The 16556-nt window shown below is 34.4% G+C and overlaps 2 protein-coding genes across 4 annotated transcripts; one reads left to right on the forward strand and one right to left on the reverse strand.

Annotated features, from left to right (window-relative positions):
* Positions 1-1495: 1495 nt before the first annotated feature.
* On the forward strand, positions 1496-9190 carry LOC115953775 (glutamate dehydrogenase 1). Of its 3 annotated transcripts, none has more exons than XM_031071573.1 (10): positions 1496-1618; positions 4972-5129; positions 5872-5985; positions 6368-6589; positions 6716-6790; positions 7153-7269; positions 7649-7899; positions 8191-8266; positions 8350-8436; positions 8722-9190. In XM_031071573.1, the coding sequence occupies exons 2-10, from the start codon at positions 5022-5024 to the stop codon at positions 8905-8907; spliced, it is 1236 nt and encodes a 411-aa protein (XP_030927433.1). In that variant the 5' UTR covers positions 1496-1618; positions 4972-5021; the 3' UTR covers positions 8908-9190. The 3 variants fall into 3 exon arrangements, with proteins under 3 accessions (XP_030927433.1, XP_030927431.1, XP_030927432.1); XM_031071571.1 differs by having other exon boundaries at positions 1530-1618; positions 4976-5129; XM_031071572.1 differs by having other exon boundaries at positions 1535-1618; positions 5005-5129.
* Positions 9191-9475: 285 nt separating this feature from the next.
* On the reverse strand, positions 9476-12893 carry LOC115951326 (putative H/ACA ribonucleoprotein complex subunit 1-like protein 1). Its single transcript, XM_031068527.1, has 4 exons — positions 12545-12893; positions 12287-12435; positions 12089-12204; positions 9476-9952 (listed from the first exon to the last, which is right to left on the reverse strand). The coding sequence occupies exons 1-4, from the start codon at positions 12705-12707 to the stop codon at positions 9784-9786; spliced, it is 597 nt and encodes a 198-aa protein (XP_030924387.1). The 5' UTR covers positions 12708-12893; the 3' UTR covers positions 9476-9783.
* Between the last annotated feature and the right edge of the window lie 3663 nt (positions 12894-16556).

Consider the following 16556-nt stretch of genomic DNA (forward strand, 5'->3'; position numbering starts at 1 on the left):
TGAGTATTATAAAATAACAAATAATAAACACGCTCGATGACATCCACCGGTGGTCCATTAGGCTAAGCACATGGCCTACCGGTGAGTAAAGGCAAATGCTTACACGATTTCAGCCAGAAATTGTTCAATACTTGTGGTCAGGTCAGCAAAGGAGAGTATGATCTAATTTTAAAAAAGTTGCTTGAAGAGCTTTCATCTTTACCGTAATCTTTTTGGCTGACAAAACCTTAGAAAAAGCAAAAAAGCAAAGATTTGAATAACCCAATGAGATATAAATATATAATTTTTTTTTTTTTTTTGGAGAAAGAATAACCCAATGATAACTAAAGGACAAAACTAGATTTTTAGGTGTTGTACATTTAATTTCTCCAATAAAATTGGTCTGTTAAAAATAATACTATCAATGGTATTTAATAGTATTACAATTTTATGACACAAAATTTATAAACTAATCACAAATAAAGAAAAAGGTTTTTTATTATTATTTTTTTTTTATAAGTGTTAAAATTTAAAGTTTAAACTCTAAATATTTTCATTTAAAACATCAAAAAAAATCCATTGACATCCCTTTAAATTTGATTGTGAAACTTGTATAACACCTCATAATTGTACTTATTAAATCTTTTTTTGTGACATTGTACTTATTAAATCTAGGTACTACCTAAATTTTTTATAAATGAAACATATCTCTCTTTTGTTCCAATAAGAATACACGGATACGGGGTGAGTAGGCACAAACATACAAGTAGGCATTCAAATTGAAGCCCTACAAATATGAAATACCCACCATAATATTAATAACAAGATTCATCAAAAAAAAAAAAAAAAGATTCAAATTTGAAAGCAACGTCTTATTTTATTTTTGAGAATCAAATCAACGACTAAAAGATAAGATTTTATGGCAAGTACTTATAATAATTAACACATTGGCCTTTCATCAACTTTTCCAAATGATGGTATAGTTTTGTATGGGAATCGCGTTGGATTGCACGTAGTTGTATACCCATTTGTGTTGCTAGTGGTTTCTAGTTTGCATTTCCACATCTGATTATTCTCACTTTTCTTTCCCTTGACCGATTGAGAGTATGCAAGTGTGCCACAAGTCGTATCAATAAATTCACAAAACTCTCACTTTTTTATGGGTTCTTAGAGACGTCATAGCAGTCAGTTTTATTTTCAATTTATTTTGATTTTTTAATTCAAACCAGCCAATTATTATTTTTGGTAAAAGACACTTACCATCATGCCAAAGAATGTGTGACAAATGACAATGCTAATTAATGGAAGATGAGTTTGATGCTGTGTGGTAAAGGGTACCATATTCTTTTGAGAAACACGACATGTTGGAGTGTGACGTTGAGGTATTCCATCATCCACTGTTGCTCTTTATAATGCCTGCAAGATTCTGAATTTACATTTAACAGGGTTTTGGAGCTCTCTTGGATTCCTCAGGAATTCGATTCTGATTCCTCGTCTACTTCTCTACTTATATATATATATATATATATATATATTCCTAGATTCGGTGCTATATTAACTTGTATCTTGTGTTTGCTTGCTTCAAGCCCCCCATCACATTCATCATTTGCTGCCAAATTTAGATTGAAGTTCTATCTAGGTACGAAACTTTTGTAACAATCCTCTCTCATGTCTTATTCTATATGATTTTTTCTTTTACAATCGAGGCTTGGTGATCATGTTGTCTCTTTGTGTTTGTTTTTGTTAATGTATATAGGTCCATTTTTATTTAAAATTTTCATGTCTTTGAGCTTCATAAACACTTTTTGAAGCTTTTCCAGAGTGGCACCCTTTGGTGACCTTTGTGAGGAGACTGCTGCTTGGCCCTTCTCAATTACCAAGGGCCAGAGTCCCAAAGATTTGTGACCTTTCGGGGACACTTTTGTTTCATCGATCCTAGACTTTACATCTAAGGAACATGTAATAATTTAGTTTTTTTGGATTCAAGCTTTTGGGTTTGAAATTAGCAACAACATTGTGGCCCCCCCCCCATTTTCTCTGTTGCACTCTGACATTTCCAGTAGACTAGTTCCACCTCTAAATTCTTTTTTAAAGGATGAAAAATTAGAATTACTGCTCACGAATACTACATGATATTTAGTTTTAGGTAATGAGTTTTTTTTTTTTTTTTGAGAGAAAGGTGATGAGTAATTTAATATCGTTATTATTTAATTTCTTTCATATGATTTTAGTCGCAATATCTACCCTAATTCTAACTAGGTATGTTTATGGATTAGGATTTGGGTCAGACTAGCATTATCTATAAATATTTCAAATGTATGTTGAACTTCCCTTTTTAAATTTTTTTTATCAGAAAAAGATTGTAACTCAAATGCCTAAAGCTTAAGGGTATAGATATATTTTTCTTTTCTTTTATGCTCAAATGAAAGGAGAGTATAAATATCAAAGAAAGGTTAAAATCACTTCAAGCGCAATACATTTTTTAGAGATAAATCAAAAAAAAATTAAATAAATAAAATTAGAGTGAAAAAAATAGAGCTGGGCTGGGCCAACTTGAGCACTTAGTGAACCCTATTTGACCCAAGTCCGGAGAATTTAGGCTTGAAGTGAACCTTATTCGAGTCAAAGCCCAAAACTAACATGATTCAAAGGGTTTGCTTGGTAACGTAGGAATTCAGTTCTAGATAGTCTTTTACTAAATAATTTATTAGAATTTTAGCTCTAGTAAATTCATTACGTATTCCCCCAATTTGTTTTACGAAAGATTACTTCTTCTTCTCTTTTCTTTTCTTTTTTTTAATTTTTTTTTTATGATTATTAAAATTTAATTGTTATAATAGGAGAGAGGGAGTTTTGAACCTTGAAGATTTTTATTGAAAATAGTAAGAAGTAACAGTTGAGATAAAAAAAAATAAAAAATAAAAAATCTTGGCACAAAATATTACTTTTTAACCACTAATTCTTAATTATTGTTCTGAATTTTAGTATATTTTATGGCTAGAATGTACAAATCAGATTTTTATTGCTAGTATTTTATTGCATGCCTACTAATTGTAAAATCTTCTTAATACATTCCCTTTTCCCCTTCTTCTTTTTTTTGTTAAATTTTTAAAATTTGCATCTGCTAGCCTGTACATATACGTTTCATAAATGCCACCTCCTTTCCTAGGTAAAGTATACCTTTTAATTTAATTATGGTAAATAATAAATATTTATATATTTTTAAGTGGGAGTGATCCTTTTGCAAAAAGCAAATTACCAACTCATGATTTAAAAAATTATTGGAATAAATGACTACTTAAACTTAGGTCATCCTTGTTTCTCCACAAAAAAAAAAACTTTGGTCATCCTTGTCTTCTTTATTATGTTTCTTTTTCTTCGATTCTATTGTAAAAGAGAAATCACCCCTTTAGGAAATTAACGAACGTAATATAGTGTGTGTATGTGTATATATATATATATATATATATATATATATATAGCTTAAGTTTGAATGTCCCTTTATATTTATAACCTATAATAGTCAAGTTACAACAACAACAATAAAGTTTTGAGATCAAGATTTTTGGGATTAGCTATAGATCTTTAACATATTAATTAAAGTTAGTAATATGTATTATTTTCATCCATTCTATTCTAAGTATAGTGGTTAGAGAAGTCCATTTTACTTTCTTTCAATTACTTGTAGATAGCAAAAAAGAAAGAAAGAAAGAAAGAAAGAAAAAAGTATCAGGTTTACAGTATATCAAATTATATTACGCCACTAGTTGGAAATCTAGAAAAAAGACTGCAATTACATACTTATTAATCACCTGACCTGGAAGTAAGATCACATTCCTTGAGATGAAGACTTGAAAATCGAAATTCTCACGTTTCCCTTGTGCCACATGTGTATATATCCATTTGCAAGATAGAAATCGAGTCAGAACAACGTTTTTTAGTTAGCACAAATGTATTGAATAATACAAGTAATTCTTCTGCTTTGTGATCTTTCGCATAACTTCATAAACTTAATCACTAACATTGGGTTAGATTGATTAAAATATATACTATAGTTCCATATTATTCTCTACATGCATTTAATATTGTTATTAAGATTCTAGAAACATTGCATGTGGTACTTGCCTGCAGGGAACAAATTGATCTATGTGAAATCCTATGGTCAATTTCCTAGTCCTCTTCAAACAGTGTCTTCTTAGATCTTCCTTTTGACATTACATCTTTTTGTTCTCTCTCCCTTCATTGGAATTCCCTTATCTGTTTAATTTTCTAACGGTTATTAAAATGTAATTCTTGTAGTAGATAATTCATTAGAATGGTCTGTCACTATATATATGATTGTCCTTAAGGAAAGATATAGAACCTATGATGTCGTTAAGGAAATATACAGAACCTGAATATTATTTTTAGATTAAATATATGGCTACAATTTTTCTCAAAAAAAAAAAATATATATATATATATATATGGCTACAATAGTTTTACAATTATATCAATTTTGGATGACAAGACATTTGAGGCTTTTTAGCTTTGCTTCTTTTCCACTAGGATTGTAGGATACTTTGATAAAATGTCTTTGGTATCAGTTCAGAGAAATAAAAAGTGAACTTCATACAAACCAAGAAAAAAACAAACAAACAAACAAATATCTTCGTCAAATAGTAGTCTTTTATAATTCTAATGGAAACAATATAGTTTGACGTTGCCACTAAAAATGTTCTGCTCACCAAAATTGTGTCTTGTAAGTGCAAACTATTGCCAATGTTGTCTAGTAACTTTTGCTTAGACACTGTAGGAGGCAACAGCACGTCTCATACGTTTCCTTAGAGAATTATGTTTTCATTTTTTCTCTTATTTTATTCTGCAGCATGTTCCACATTAATGATAAGTGATATATTATTAAGATATTATTAATTAATTAATTATTGTCTTTTATTGACTTGGAGTAAGTGATATATAAATTGATCTATCTTCCTTATTTGCATTTACAAGACAGAGACCTGTCTTCTGTGTTTGGCTCTACAGACAGTTTTCAGACAACCATGAATGCATTAGTTGCAACCAACAGAAACTTTAAGCTGGCAGCTCGGCTTTTGGGTTTGGACTCCAAGCTTGAAAAAAGCTTACTAATTCCTTTTAGAGAAATCAAGGTGATTGAAGCTCTCTATATATTCTCCTAATACAGTTTTCCTCTGATGTTACATATTTTTCAAAATGTAGTTGCTATGTAGTTAGAAAACATACGAAAAGGATCGAGAGAATTCAAGAAAATTTTCATTTTCATTTATAGTGTGATTTTAGTGTCAACAACCCAGATGGTTTGCTCATTCAACCACTTCATATCTTTTTTAATTAGATGTCAAGATTAACTCCAGTATTCACTTCTTTTCTTTCACTTAGAATTCAAACTTACTGTTTTTTCTTCCTCAAATAAGTACAATATGTCAAGTGGGGATAGGATTTAAAAACGTTCGGTTAGTTATTTCAGCTGCATCCTTCATGCTGATTTTAGAAGCTAGGAGGCATTAAATGCTTAAATTTCCAAGACTCTCTAACCTTTTTATTTAATTGTTGTTTCTTAGTTCAGGAAGCCAACGGATAGACCATACAATCATAAATAAACTAATCAAGTCCGCATACATACTGTTCTTATCTTTAAGTACTGCTACACTAATCATGCAGGGAAAGTGTTCATAATTTGATAAATCATTTATTTAGATTCCTCTTTGACTGGTGGGAGTTTATTATATCCTCATGTCATGTTTGGATGACCATGAGGCTGATTTGATTAGATTAAATGTTAATCACTTGCTCAGTTTTCCCACATGTATAACGTTTGATTTAGTTTGTTTGACTCTGATTCTTTTCACTGCTTTTGAGCAAAAATTGCAGGTTGAGTGTACCATACCCAAAGACGATGGCACTCTGGCATCTTTTGTTGGGTTCAGGGTTCAGCATGATAATGCTAGAGGCCCCATGAAGGGAGGCATCAGATACCACCCAGAGGTAATTTACATTCTGATGTTTGAAATCTTTTGAAACTAGAGTTGTAAGGAGTTTCTTTTCATAGGAATGTCATTATTTTGATTAAACAAAAAGCAGTTTTTATGTATTCTTATCATGATTAGTAATTAAGGAATCAAAATATAAATATTCAATAAGGTGACAACAACTTCTCGTTTCTTTTCCTCATTTTAAGTTTTTCCAATATACTGTAAGTTTTTCCAATATGCAGCATTAAGTAGAAATGTCAAAAAAATCCACAGAGGACTTGAATCAATTGTTAAAGTCAAATTTCAGTCCACTTCTGTCCGGGAGTTGACGATACTTCTTGCCACTTATTTTCCTATTTTGGATTTCAATTTGAATAATTCTATGGATGATACAGGTTGACCCTGATGAAGTAAATGCTTTAGCACAATTGATGACTTGGAAGACAGCAGTAGCTAACATCCCATATGGCGGGGCAAAAGGGGGCATAGGATGTGATCCAGGGGAATTAAGCATCTCTGAGCTAGAAAGACTTACTAGAGTTTTCACCCAAAAGATACATGATCTTATTGGAATTCACACGGATGTTCCAGCACCTGATATGGGAACAGGTCCACAGGTCATGCAAAAATTCATTAAATCTGTTCTTTTTATTTTTAACAAGTGGAATAATTGTGCGTCAGGCTTGACATTGTAATGAATTTTGACTGATTTTGGCACTTCCATCTGCTTTGGGGTTAAACAGACTATGGCATGGATACTAGATGAGTACTCAAAATTTCATGGCTACTCACCAGCAGTAGTGACAGGAAAACCTACTGTAAGTATATATATATATAAAGAGAGAGAGAGAGAAATCCAACTCTGCATCCAATTGTGGCTATATTCTTATAGACTCCTAACTTGCCTGATGGCATGAACACAAGTTTCTTCTGTTCAAGGGGAGATTTTGGAGTTTTTCTGGTTATGTTTTTTCAATCCATTCTTAAATATTACCTTCTGAGGTTTTATATAACACATGCACTACAAAAATAATTTCATGTACCATAATAGCTCCCAAGTGCAAGGATAATTATGTGAAATCACTGTGATTTATTCTGTTTCTATAGACTTTAGGTTCAGCACATGATTTAAATGTCCTAAGGCCTTTTTTTTTTATATTACCCTTTTGGTCTAAATTAGGACCTTGGTGGATCTCTAGGCAGAGATGCAGCTACAGGACGAGGGGTGCTCTTTGCAACAGAGGCACTTCTCAATGAGCATGGGAAGAGCATCTCTGGACAACGATTTGTCATACAGGTGCAGCTTCCATACCATACTACTATCCTTTATCATTTATGCTGTGGAGTGATGCTCACATTTAAAATTGAACTTCTGTTGTGAATTGTAGTAATTCATGAACAAGGTTCACAACAACAACAATAATCAAGTTTTAATAACCTTTTATAGTAATAAGTAATAAATAACAAAGTGCTGCAAATGAGCTCTAACTCAACTAGCACCTCCTGCTCCTTATAAGTTCTAGGTGGAAGGTGAGGTCGTGTGTATAGCTTAAGAATAAAAGATAAAAATAAATACCAAGTACCATCTAGGTTGTTCATATTACAAGAGAATGTATCATAAATTCTTTCACAATTTTTTGTTATCATCTAAGCCATCATCATATATTTCCTCTTAGGGTTTTGGAAATGTGGGATCTTGGGCTGCCCAACTGATTAGTGAGAATGGTGGGAAAATTGTTGCTGTAAGTGACATCACTGGAGCCATAAAGAACAGCAAAGGACTTGATATCCCAAGCCTACTCAACCATGCCAAAGAAAACCGAGGAGTCAAAGGTTTCAAGGGTGCTGATCCAATTGATCCCAATACAATATTGATTGAAGACTGTGACATTCTCATTCCAGCTGCTCTTGGAGGTGTTATCAACAGGTTGTTTTCCTACCCATATCTATGTTCACAGAAGATCTTGTTTCTAATTGATTTTGAACTAAAGTGTAACATTGTTTGAATTGGAGAAGAGAAAAAGATTTCCCTCAACCTATATCTACCCAAAATTTTCAGCATCCTTATAATTTCCATATCTACTCGGCTTAATGACTTTTCATCCAGGATACAGAAAGTTCAACCTTCACTCATTACTTTGCCTTTCATAATTGCTATTAGCTTTTTTGGTTGGATATTAATGATGATCATTGCCTAACTTTTGGTAAATGATTGAAGGGACAATGCAAATGAAATTAAAGCCAAATTTATTATTGAAGCAGCTAACCATCCAACTGACCCAGAGGCTGATGAGGTCAGTGCAGTTTATGAAATTTAAAAAACTACAAGAACAACAATGAAAAGGAAAACCTTGTAATTCATAGCAATACCTTGCAGATATTGTCAAAGAAAGGCGTTGTTATCCTTCCAGACATATATGCAAACTCAGGAGGTGTTACTGTTAGTTACTTTGAGTGGGTTCAGGTAGTATTTTTATTTTCCTGTTTTACACTTTATTAGTCCTGGGCAGTTTCCTTACAGGTTGTCACCTACTATTATTTAGTTTACAGAATTTTTTTCATTATTTGCATGTTCATTCTTAAAGAAAAGAGCATACAGATTCAGCAATTTGTGGAGTTTACTCTACAACCATGAATTAACAAAAACACATTTTTCTCCTTTATTTTAGTTAAACATAAAACTGCCATTGACAAATATGTTGGGTTGGTTAATGTAGTTATATTTACTGGGTGGATTTATTAATTGCAGAACATCCAAGGATTCATGTGGGACGAGGAGAAAGTGAACAATGAGCTGAAAACTTACATGACAAGAGGTTTCAGAGATGTGAAGGAGATGTGCAAGACCCACAACTGTGATCTTCGTATGGGAGCCTTTACCCTCGGAGTTAATCGGGTTGCAAGGGCTACTGTTCTTAGGGGTTGGGAAGCCTGAGTTAATTGGTTTACTTTTCAAATAAAGGCTCCAATGATTCTCAACCATATTCCTGTTGAGATCCTTTCGGTATTCCTCTTGAGCGTGTGATTTTACAAAGGGCTTTGTTGTTTACATGCATTCAATAACACTACAGAGTTCAGAGTTTTTTTTTTTTTTTTTGTTTTTTTTTACTAGTTGTATAAGTTTTTCGTTCTTCATTTTAATGTCAGCTTAAGGCTGACAGACTGGTCAGAGTAACAGCAACTCTCTCATTTTATAGCAATAAATCCTAAATTTGAAGCAATACCAGGCACAATGACTTATAATTTTTCTAATGGCTATTCCCAATAATTCTAAACAGCTTCTCCGTTAATACTAGAACAATAAAAAAGAATGTAGTATACCAAAAGGTTTTTTTTTTTTTTTTTGGGAGGAAAAAAACAAGAGTATTGGTGGAGAGAAAGTCCAAAGAAAACCATTAAGTCCTATTAAGACGCACTCAAAATAAACATAGGTTTCTCTCCAAAAAGAAAGGGTGGTTCATCACTAAATGAATGCATATTATAATTACCAAGGAGCACGGATATAGAAGAGAGTTTAATCTTATGCCACACAATGAAGATATTCTGAACATAATGGATTGCAACAAATGCATGCCAAAACTGGACCACTAATCAAATCTAAGGAACATTGACTAAATCACAATTATAATATTCTTGAACTAAATTGCTTCTAGGTACCAACTGCAATTAGAAAAAGGATTACAAATATTCCAATAACATCCAAAAGCCAATGCTAAAATCATCATTTCAAATTTTGACTCTTTTTGGCCCAATGCTTCTTAAAATGACAACGCAAACGAGAAGAGCACTAACAATATTACACATTGGTGTTCTAAAATCTTCCTCTGCCCCTGAAGCCACCAGCACGGCCACCACCTCGAGGAGGACCTCTGCCACCCCTTGGACCACCCCTTCCACGGAAACCTCCTCCACGACCACCACCTCCTCTACCACCACCTCTGCCTCCACGACCGCCTCTACCACCAGCTTGTGCCTGTCCCCTAAAACATCAAGCCACTATTGTCAGATCTCAACAACATGCACAAAATTAACAAAATCTCATGTGAACCATGCAACAACTCCAAACAGATATCACCAATTGTGTTCAAAAGCATGAGTGTACATTCAAGCGATTTAATATAACTCTCCATTCATCCAGTAGTTGGGGAGGCATTCAAAGTGGTGAGCAATTCATATATGATGTGATAATCAATTAACATCTTAATAAAGATAATATTAAGAATCAAGTTGCAGGACTGAATACAAGCACTTGTTGCAGCAAATCAAGAATGAATAAACTGTGCTATAATCAACAGCTGCAAGCAATCAAAATCTTCAACAGTAACAATTGGAGAAAAATGAGTGAAAATATAGTTTGGAGTGAAAATTGCATGAATAGCAGCCAAGGGCTCATTGTGGGTGAAAGTGTATAACTGGAAATAGTGTATCCTAACCAGCAAAAGCATACAAAATGCCTGTGCCACACACATATCCCCAATTGGACAAAGGTACAGTTCCAACACTAGTGACACATCAGACAACAATTGAAATACACACTAATGCATTATCAACACCCCAGTGGCCCAGCAAAGATCTGTATATTTTTTCTTACTGAATATTTTTAGTGTAAAGAGTATTGCTACAATTGATGGATATTTCAAAGGTTAAAATATAGGATAGTAAAGCATTTAACACTAAACCCTCATTTGCTATGCTAAGCTAAATGGAGAGAGAGAGGAGATTGAGGTTGAGGTGGAGGATAAAAAAAACAATGTCATTAATACATGCTAAAAAGCCTAAAATCATGGGAAGCTGTAGGTTAACTATCTAAAAAACGATTTAATATTGTCAATCATGTCTATCCCAACTTCCAAGCCAAATGTTGTTTGTTTATTGGTAAGTTACACGTTGAACCCATGACTTCACTCTCTAGCCTAATCTTACAAGGGAAGGAGGTGACATTTTAGCTAGAGCTCATTGGCAGCTTCCAAGCCTAATATTATTTTAAAATCATTGGAAGTTCCTCTTTATGACATGTTACTAACCATCGATAACTTTCATGGAAAATGCAGTAGATAGGTGGACCCAGTTTCAACAAGTGTATAACAAGCATCCAGTACAATAGCATATATCTAAAAAGTAAATGTTATGAAGGTGTGAAGATGGTACGGATAGTAGGATGCCTTGAAGGTGTCATGGAACAAACAATTATATAAAGCATACATAAAAACCAGAAAAATCCTATCACTTATTTAATCTATCAAAATTAGATGCAAAAATGAGTCCCTTTGCAGGCAAATCCCAAGATATAACAAGCTCATTGTGTAAGCATTTACATGCCAAACAAACCACCATCACTGGCAAAACAAGAAGTAGTAGTCAAGCTTTTAAAAGAGCAACTCAAGAGGCATATCTATTGCTTGAAACTCAAAAAGTGTATAAAATGATACTATATATATATATATATATATAAAGTGAATAAATGATAGACTCATTTAATGAAACTGTAGCACTTAGGCTAGTTTTGCTTTAATGGGAAAATCTAATATAGCATTTCATCAAATCAACTGACCAGACATAACCCTCTGAACATTGACTAGTGTCTTCCTACAAGCTTACATTAAAGCCCAGGCCCTAGCATCTTCCTTCTATGGTGCCGTATGTAAAAAATCAAAATAGACTTATTCCTTTCTTACATATGCTCAGTACAAAGCCTGGTTTCAAATTGCAATGCCTTCATGGCCACCCAACCCCCACCCCCTAAAATAACAAGATTTTAAAAACATAAAACAAAAAACGCTCACTTTGAGTGTTTATTCTTTTTAATGTGAGGTCAATCTTTCATTTTTGCACTTCTAGTGGGATCATATACTAAGTTTCTTCAGTACACACACACACACACACACACAAACTATCAATGATATTCTGAATTGGACAATAGGCTTGTGGACATTCTTATGTAAGACTTAATTCATATCTCTAAGAAAAAAAGTAGTACATTTCTTACACAAAAGTTTTTTTTTTTTTTAATAACCAACAAATCCAAGCTATGAAAAACACCATAGTCATCCGCTGTCAGTCTCACAACCAATATATGCAATTTTCATAAAAGAAAGTGGGCAAGTATAAGAACATACTTAGGCTGTGTGAGAAATCTTGAAAGAGGCAAAAGCTTAGCAGGGTCAATGTAGAATTTATCCCCGGCAGCATATGAAGTTGCCACAATGCCTTCCATCATCTTAATTGAAAATAACTGTCAAAACCATACCACATGTCAAAAACAAACACAAAAAAAAGCAACTTTCCCAAATGAAGAGAAGAAGGTCAGAACTGACAGATTCATTGATGGGGCCAAAGATTTCATCAACTTTGCCAATCTGGGTCTTGTTGTGCAGATATATTGGAGCATTGAAAAAGGGTATCTTCTCATTTGTGAGCTTTGTCACTGCATCACCCTCACATGCATGAATAAATGACGAGACCTCTGCACACGCACAAACAAACAAAAAAAAAAAAAAAACCATTACGTTATTTACTCCTAAAGCTTCATTATTTCAACAAAACACAAACCATAACCATGAAACGAAACAGACCTACGACTTCAGAAGGTGGGCCCTCGTCACGAAAGCCACCGCCTCCACCACGACCACCAAAACGGCCACCTCTAAAACCGCCGCCGCGACCTCCGTCTCGACCACCTCTAAAACCACCGCCACCGCCGCCGCGCCCACGGCCCCCGCCTCTCGGTGGTCTCATGGTTCAGTGATTAAGCAGAGAGAGTGAGTAGTGAGTGTGGCTCCTGAGTTATATACGATAGAGAGGGAGAGGCGCAGTCTCGCAGAATGGGGACTTATGGAGTCATGGGAGAGAAGGGTTTAGGGTTTTAAATGTATGCCTAACTGTTTCAATATTTGAAATGACTCAACTACCCCCCTCATGAAACCCATCACTAGAAATTACTCCTCATTTGACACGGTTCGTAAATCCAACGCCAAAATTTTTTATGAGTTGAGCACTGGGTATAAAAATTCTCCAGTTGCTATTTTATCTCTTTAATCCTTAAAATTATGTTCCATCCGAGTTTGTAATAGCTATTGTAATGGTATAGTTATTCATGTGTAATATCAATTCGGTCATTTGGTTGCATCTTTATTATATGGATTAATTATTATATTAAAATAATTATTCTTTAAATGGAAGAATAGTCATTCCTCTTTAAAATGGATGTAATAACTATTTCTTAGTGCATATAATAGGTTTTAAAATTAATATATTTCTAAAAATATAAAGTTTCCTTATACATCATCTTTTACAAGCTTTCCATATGTAACAACCAAATTTATGAATAGTAATAGTTATTCCATTACAATGTCTTCTATTCCAGTAATAAAGATTACTGTTCCTAATGTAATCTACATTCAATGTACCAAACGTACCCCTATTTTGTATCATCAAACACTATTTTATCTATTTTACCAATTCATTTTAGAATTCACCCTACATTTTAGTTTTTATTTTTACATACAATCCAATAAAATAATATAAATCACCTAATAAAATAATAAAATATATTATTTTCTCTTTCTTTTCTCCTACTATCTTTTTCTCTTCACACAAAACCACAAGATTAAAATAATATATTTTTCTTTACCACCAATGAACAGTAATAGGTTGTATATATGCAACCTTTCTAGTCATAGTTTACAATTTTTTTTGGGCGTAAATGCACTTTTAGTCCCTACATTTTGACGTTTTTCCATTTTAGTCCCTACATTTTATTTTTTCCACTTTTAGTCCCTAAAATCAATTAACGCGTTCCATTTTGGTCATTTCCGTTAGCCCACTACCAGAATTTGCTTAGGTGGCAGCCGGAGGGATTAAAATAATAATTAAAATGCCACATCACCATGACACTTCAACATATAAATTTAAAAAATTAATTTATTAATTTTAAAAAAATTTAAAAACATAAAAATACATCAATTTGAATCAAACACACAAAAAACCCAGAATTGTGGTGACTTTTTTTCTCTCTCTTAATTCTCTCATCTCCTCTCTCTCTCTCTCTCATGTTGCTCTCTCTTCTTTTCAAACCCATTCTCTTCAAGGCTGAAACCCATGGTCATGAACACCATCACTAGAGCCACCTATGGCCGGACCCACTATCATAGTCCACTGCAAGCTACCACCCACTCTTATTATTTCTCTTCCCTCTCTTCCTTCTCTCTCTCATTACAAATCAGCAGATGGTGTCGAGATTGGTGTTTAGGGTTTGGTTGTTTGAAGATCGGCATTTGGGGCGTGGAGATCTGCCTTTGCCGTAGTGGAGATCGGCGTTTAGGGTTTCTATAGGGCGTGCAGATCAGCGTCGGCATGGTGGAGATCGACGGGTTGTGGAGGTTATGGGCCGTGTGGGTTGTGTGGTGGAAGTTTTGGGATGTGTGGGTCATATGGTAGAGGTGGGTTGTGTGGCGGTGGTGTGGTGGCAGTTTCTGGGTTTGGTTGGAAGTTTCTGAAAAAGCAACCCATGGTCTCCACCAAGCAAAACCCAAACCCACAACAAACAAAACCCAGACCCACGGCGAGCAAACCCACGACAAACCAACAGCGAGCAAACGACGAGCAAAATACATGCAAATGGCGAGCAAACCGAAAACCACCAACCCAGATCGCAACCACCGAAGCACAAGACCAACACTCTAAAACCCAGATCGCAAACCGAAAATCACCAACCCAACTACCACCCAAATCGGCCAGCCACCACCATTGAAACCCAAATCGCAACCCACTGACCAAAATCTTAACCCACCGGCCAAATTCTTAACCCACTACACCCAAATCACAAGACCCACTGATCCACAGCCCCTCCAATCCACTGCCAAAAAATCGAGAGAGAGAGTCCAAGAAAGAATAAAGAAGAAAGAAGAGTGAGAGAAGATGATTTTCTGGGTTGTAAGTTGATGGCTGATGACGGATGTTCTTGGTTTGATTTTCTGATGTATTTTTATGTTTTAAAATTTGTTTTTATGTTTTTTAATTTTGTTAAAATTAATAAATTAATTTTTTAAATTTTTATGCTGATGTGTCATTGGTGATGTGGCATTTTTATTATTATTTTAACCCCTCCGGCTGCCACATAAGCAAATTCCGGTAATGGGCTAACGGAAAGGACCAAAATGGAACGTGTTAATTGATTTTAGGGACTAAAAGTGGAAAAAATAAAATGTAGGGACTAAAATGGAAAAACGTCAAAATGTAGGGACTAAAAGTGCATTTACGCCTTTTTTTTTATGTTTACAAACCTGGATGGAGTGGGTTTTGGGTGCCTTGAGTTGTAAAATAACAACTGGGGGGTGTTTACACCCAATGCTAATGCTTAAATGTTGCATATATGTAACTTCATTGGTCACAAGATGTAAACTTAAAAACTAATATTTTATTAACTCTCTCACTTTTCTGTCTTCTCTCTATTTCACTCTTCACCATGTCTCCCTCTTCTCTCTATTTCACTCTTCTCTGTCTCTCCCTCTACTCTCTCTATTTCTTCCTTCTCCATTTCTCCATCTTCTCTCTATTCTCTTTGTTTCTCTCTAATCTATCTTTTCTTGTCTGACACATTTTTGGTTGGATAAAATCGGTGGTGGCTAGGTTTCAGGGGTGGAGATTCAGTGGTTGCTGGGTTGGTTTTGGTGGTGGAGTTAAATTGGTGGGTGGGTTTTGGTGGTGGGTCTTGTTGATGGTGGGTTTCATTGATGGTGGGTTTTGGTGATGGTGGGTTTCAATGGTGGTTGGATTTTAGAGGTGGCAATTCTGTGGTTGTTGGGTTGGGTTTCGGTGGTGGAGTTAAATCGATGGCTAGGTTTTGGTGGTGGGTCATTGTGATAGGTCTCAATGATGGTGGATTTTGGTGACGGTGGGTTTCAGTGGTGGGTTGTTTGGTGGTTGTTATGGGTTGTGCAACGGATGTGGGTTATGGGTTTGGCAAGGTCTTTATGTCTCGTCACTCTCCCTCTCTGTGATTCTGGTGGTTGTGTTGGATTCCAGGTTGTGGTGGTTGGTTTTGATTGTTGTACTAGTGGTGATTGTTGTGAAGAGATAGAAGAGAAGAGAGAGAAACAAATTTTTTATATTATTTGATTGTATAGTTTATATTATTTTAATGAGTTGTATGTAAAAATAGAAATTGGAATGTAGAGTGAGTTGTAAAATAGATAAAGTGGTATGTGAGGATGCAAATATAACTTCTTCTTCTTTTTACATCCCGGATGCTAATGCTTAGTGATTAACGTAAATAGATTTGTGTTAAAATAGGTCAAATAAGAAATTAATCAACTTCATGTCAACCTGTTTAACTCATTGTTAGTGATTTCATCCGTGAAGGCAAATCTCTCTCACTCTCTCTGTTTTGTTTTGTGTGTTTGTGTTTTTTTTTTTGTGTGTATTGTATTATGGGTTTTGACATGGCTCTCTAAAGGATTAACGGTAGAAAGTGCTGCCCTATAATAATAATAATAATAATAATCTTGATTGGTTTCCCAAACATTGATGTTAATAGAGCAATGTGTAACAAGTGGGGTGTCTCATTGATGTAATCAAATTTTAGCT

The sequence above is a fragment of the Quercus lobata genome, chromosome 7 (genome assembly GCF_001633185.2).
Source record: "Quercus lobata isolate SW786 chromosome 7, ValleyOak3.0 Primary Assembly, whole genome shotgun sequence".
Classification (NCBI taxonomy): Eukaryota; Viridiplantae; Streptophyta; class Magnoliopsida; order Fagales; family Fagaceae; genus Quercus; species Quercus lobata.

Coding starts and splice junctions, on each gene's coding strand:
- LOC115951326 (XM_031068527.1), bottom strand. CDS start 12,707: ATGAGACCACCGAGAGGCGGGGGCCGTGGGCGCGGCGGCGGTGGCGGT. Junction 12,436..12,544: donor CCCACCTTCTGAAGTCGTAG/GTCTGTTTCGTT, acceptor GTGCGTGTGCAG/AGGTCTCGTCATTTATTCAT. Junction 12,205..12,286: donor TTGGCCCCATCAATGAATCT/GTCAGTTCTGAC, acceptor TGGTTTTGACAG/TTATTTTCAATTAAGATGAT.
- LOC115953775 (XM_031071573.1), top strand. CDS start 5,022: ATGAATGCATTAGTTGCAACCAACAGAAACTTTAAGCTGGCAGCTCGG. Junction 5,130..5,871: donor TTCCTTTTAGAGAAATCAAG/GTGATTGAAGCT, acceptor CAAAAATTGCAG/GTTGAGTGTACCATACCCAA. Junction 6,791..7,152: donor TAGTGACAGGAAAACCTACT/GTAAGTATATAT, acceptor GGTCTAAATTAG/GACCTTGGTGGATCTCTAGG.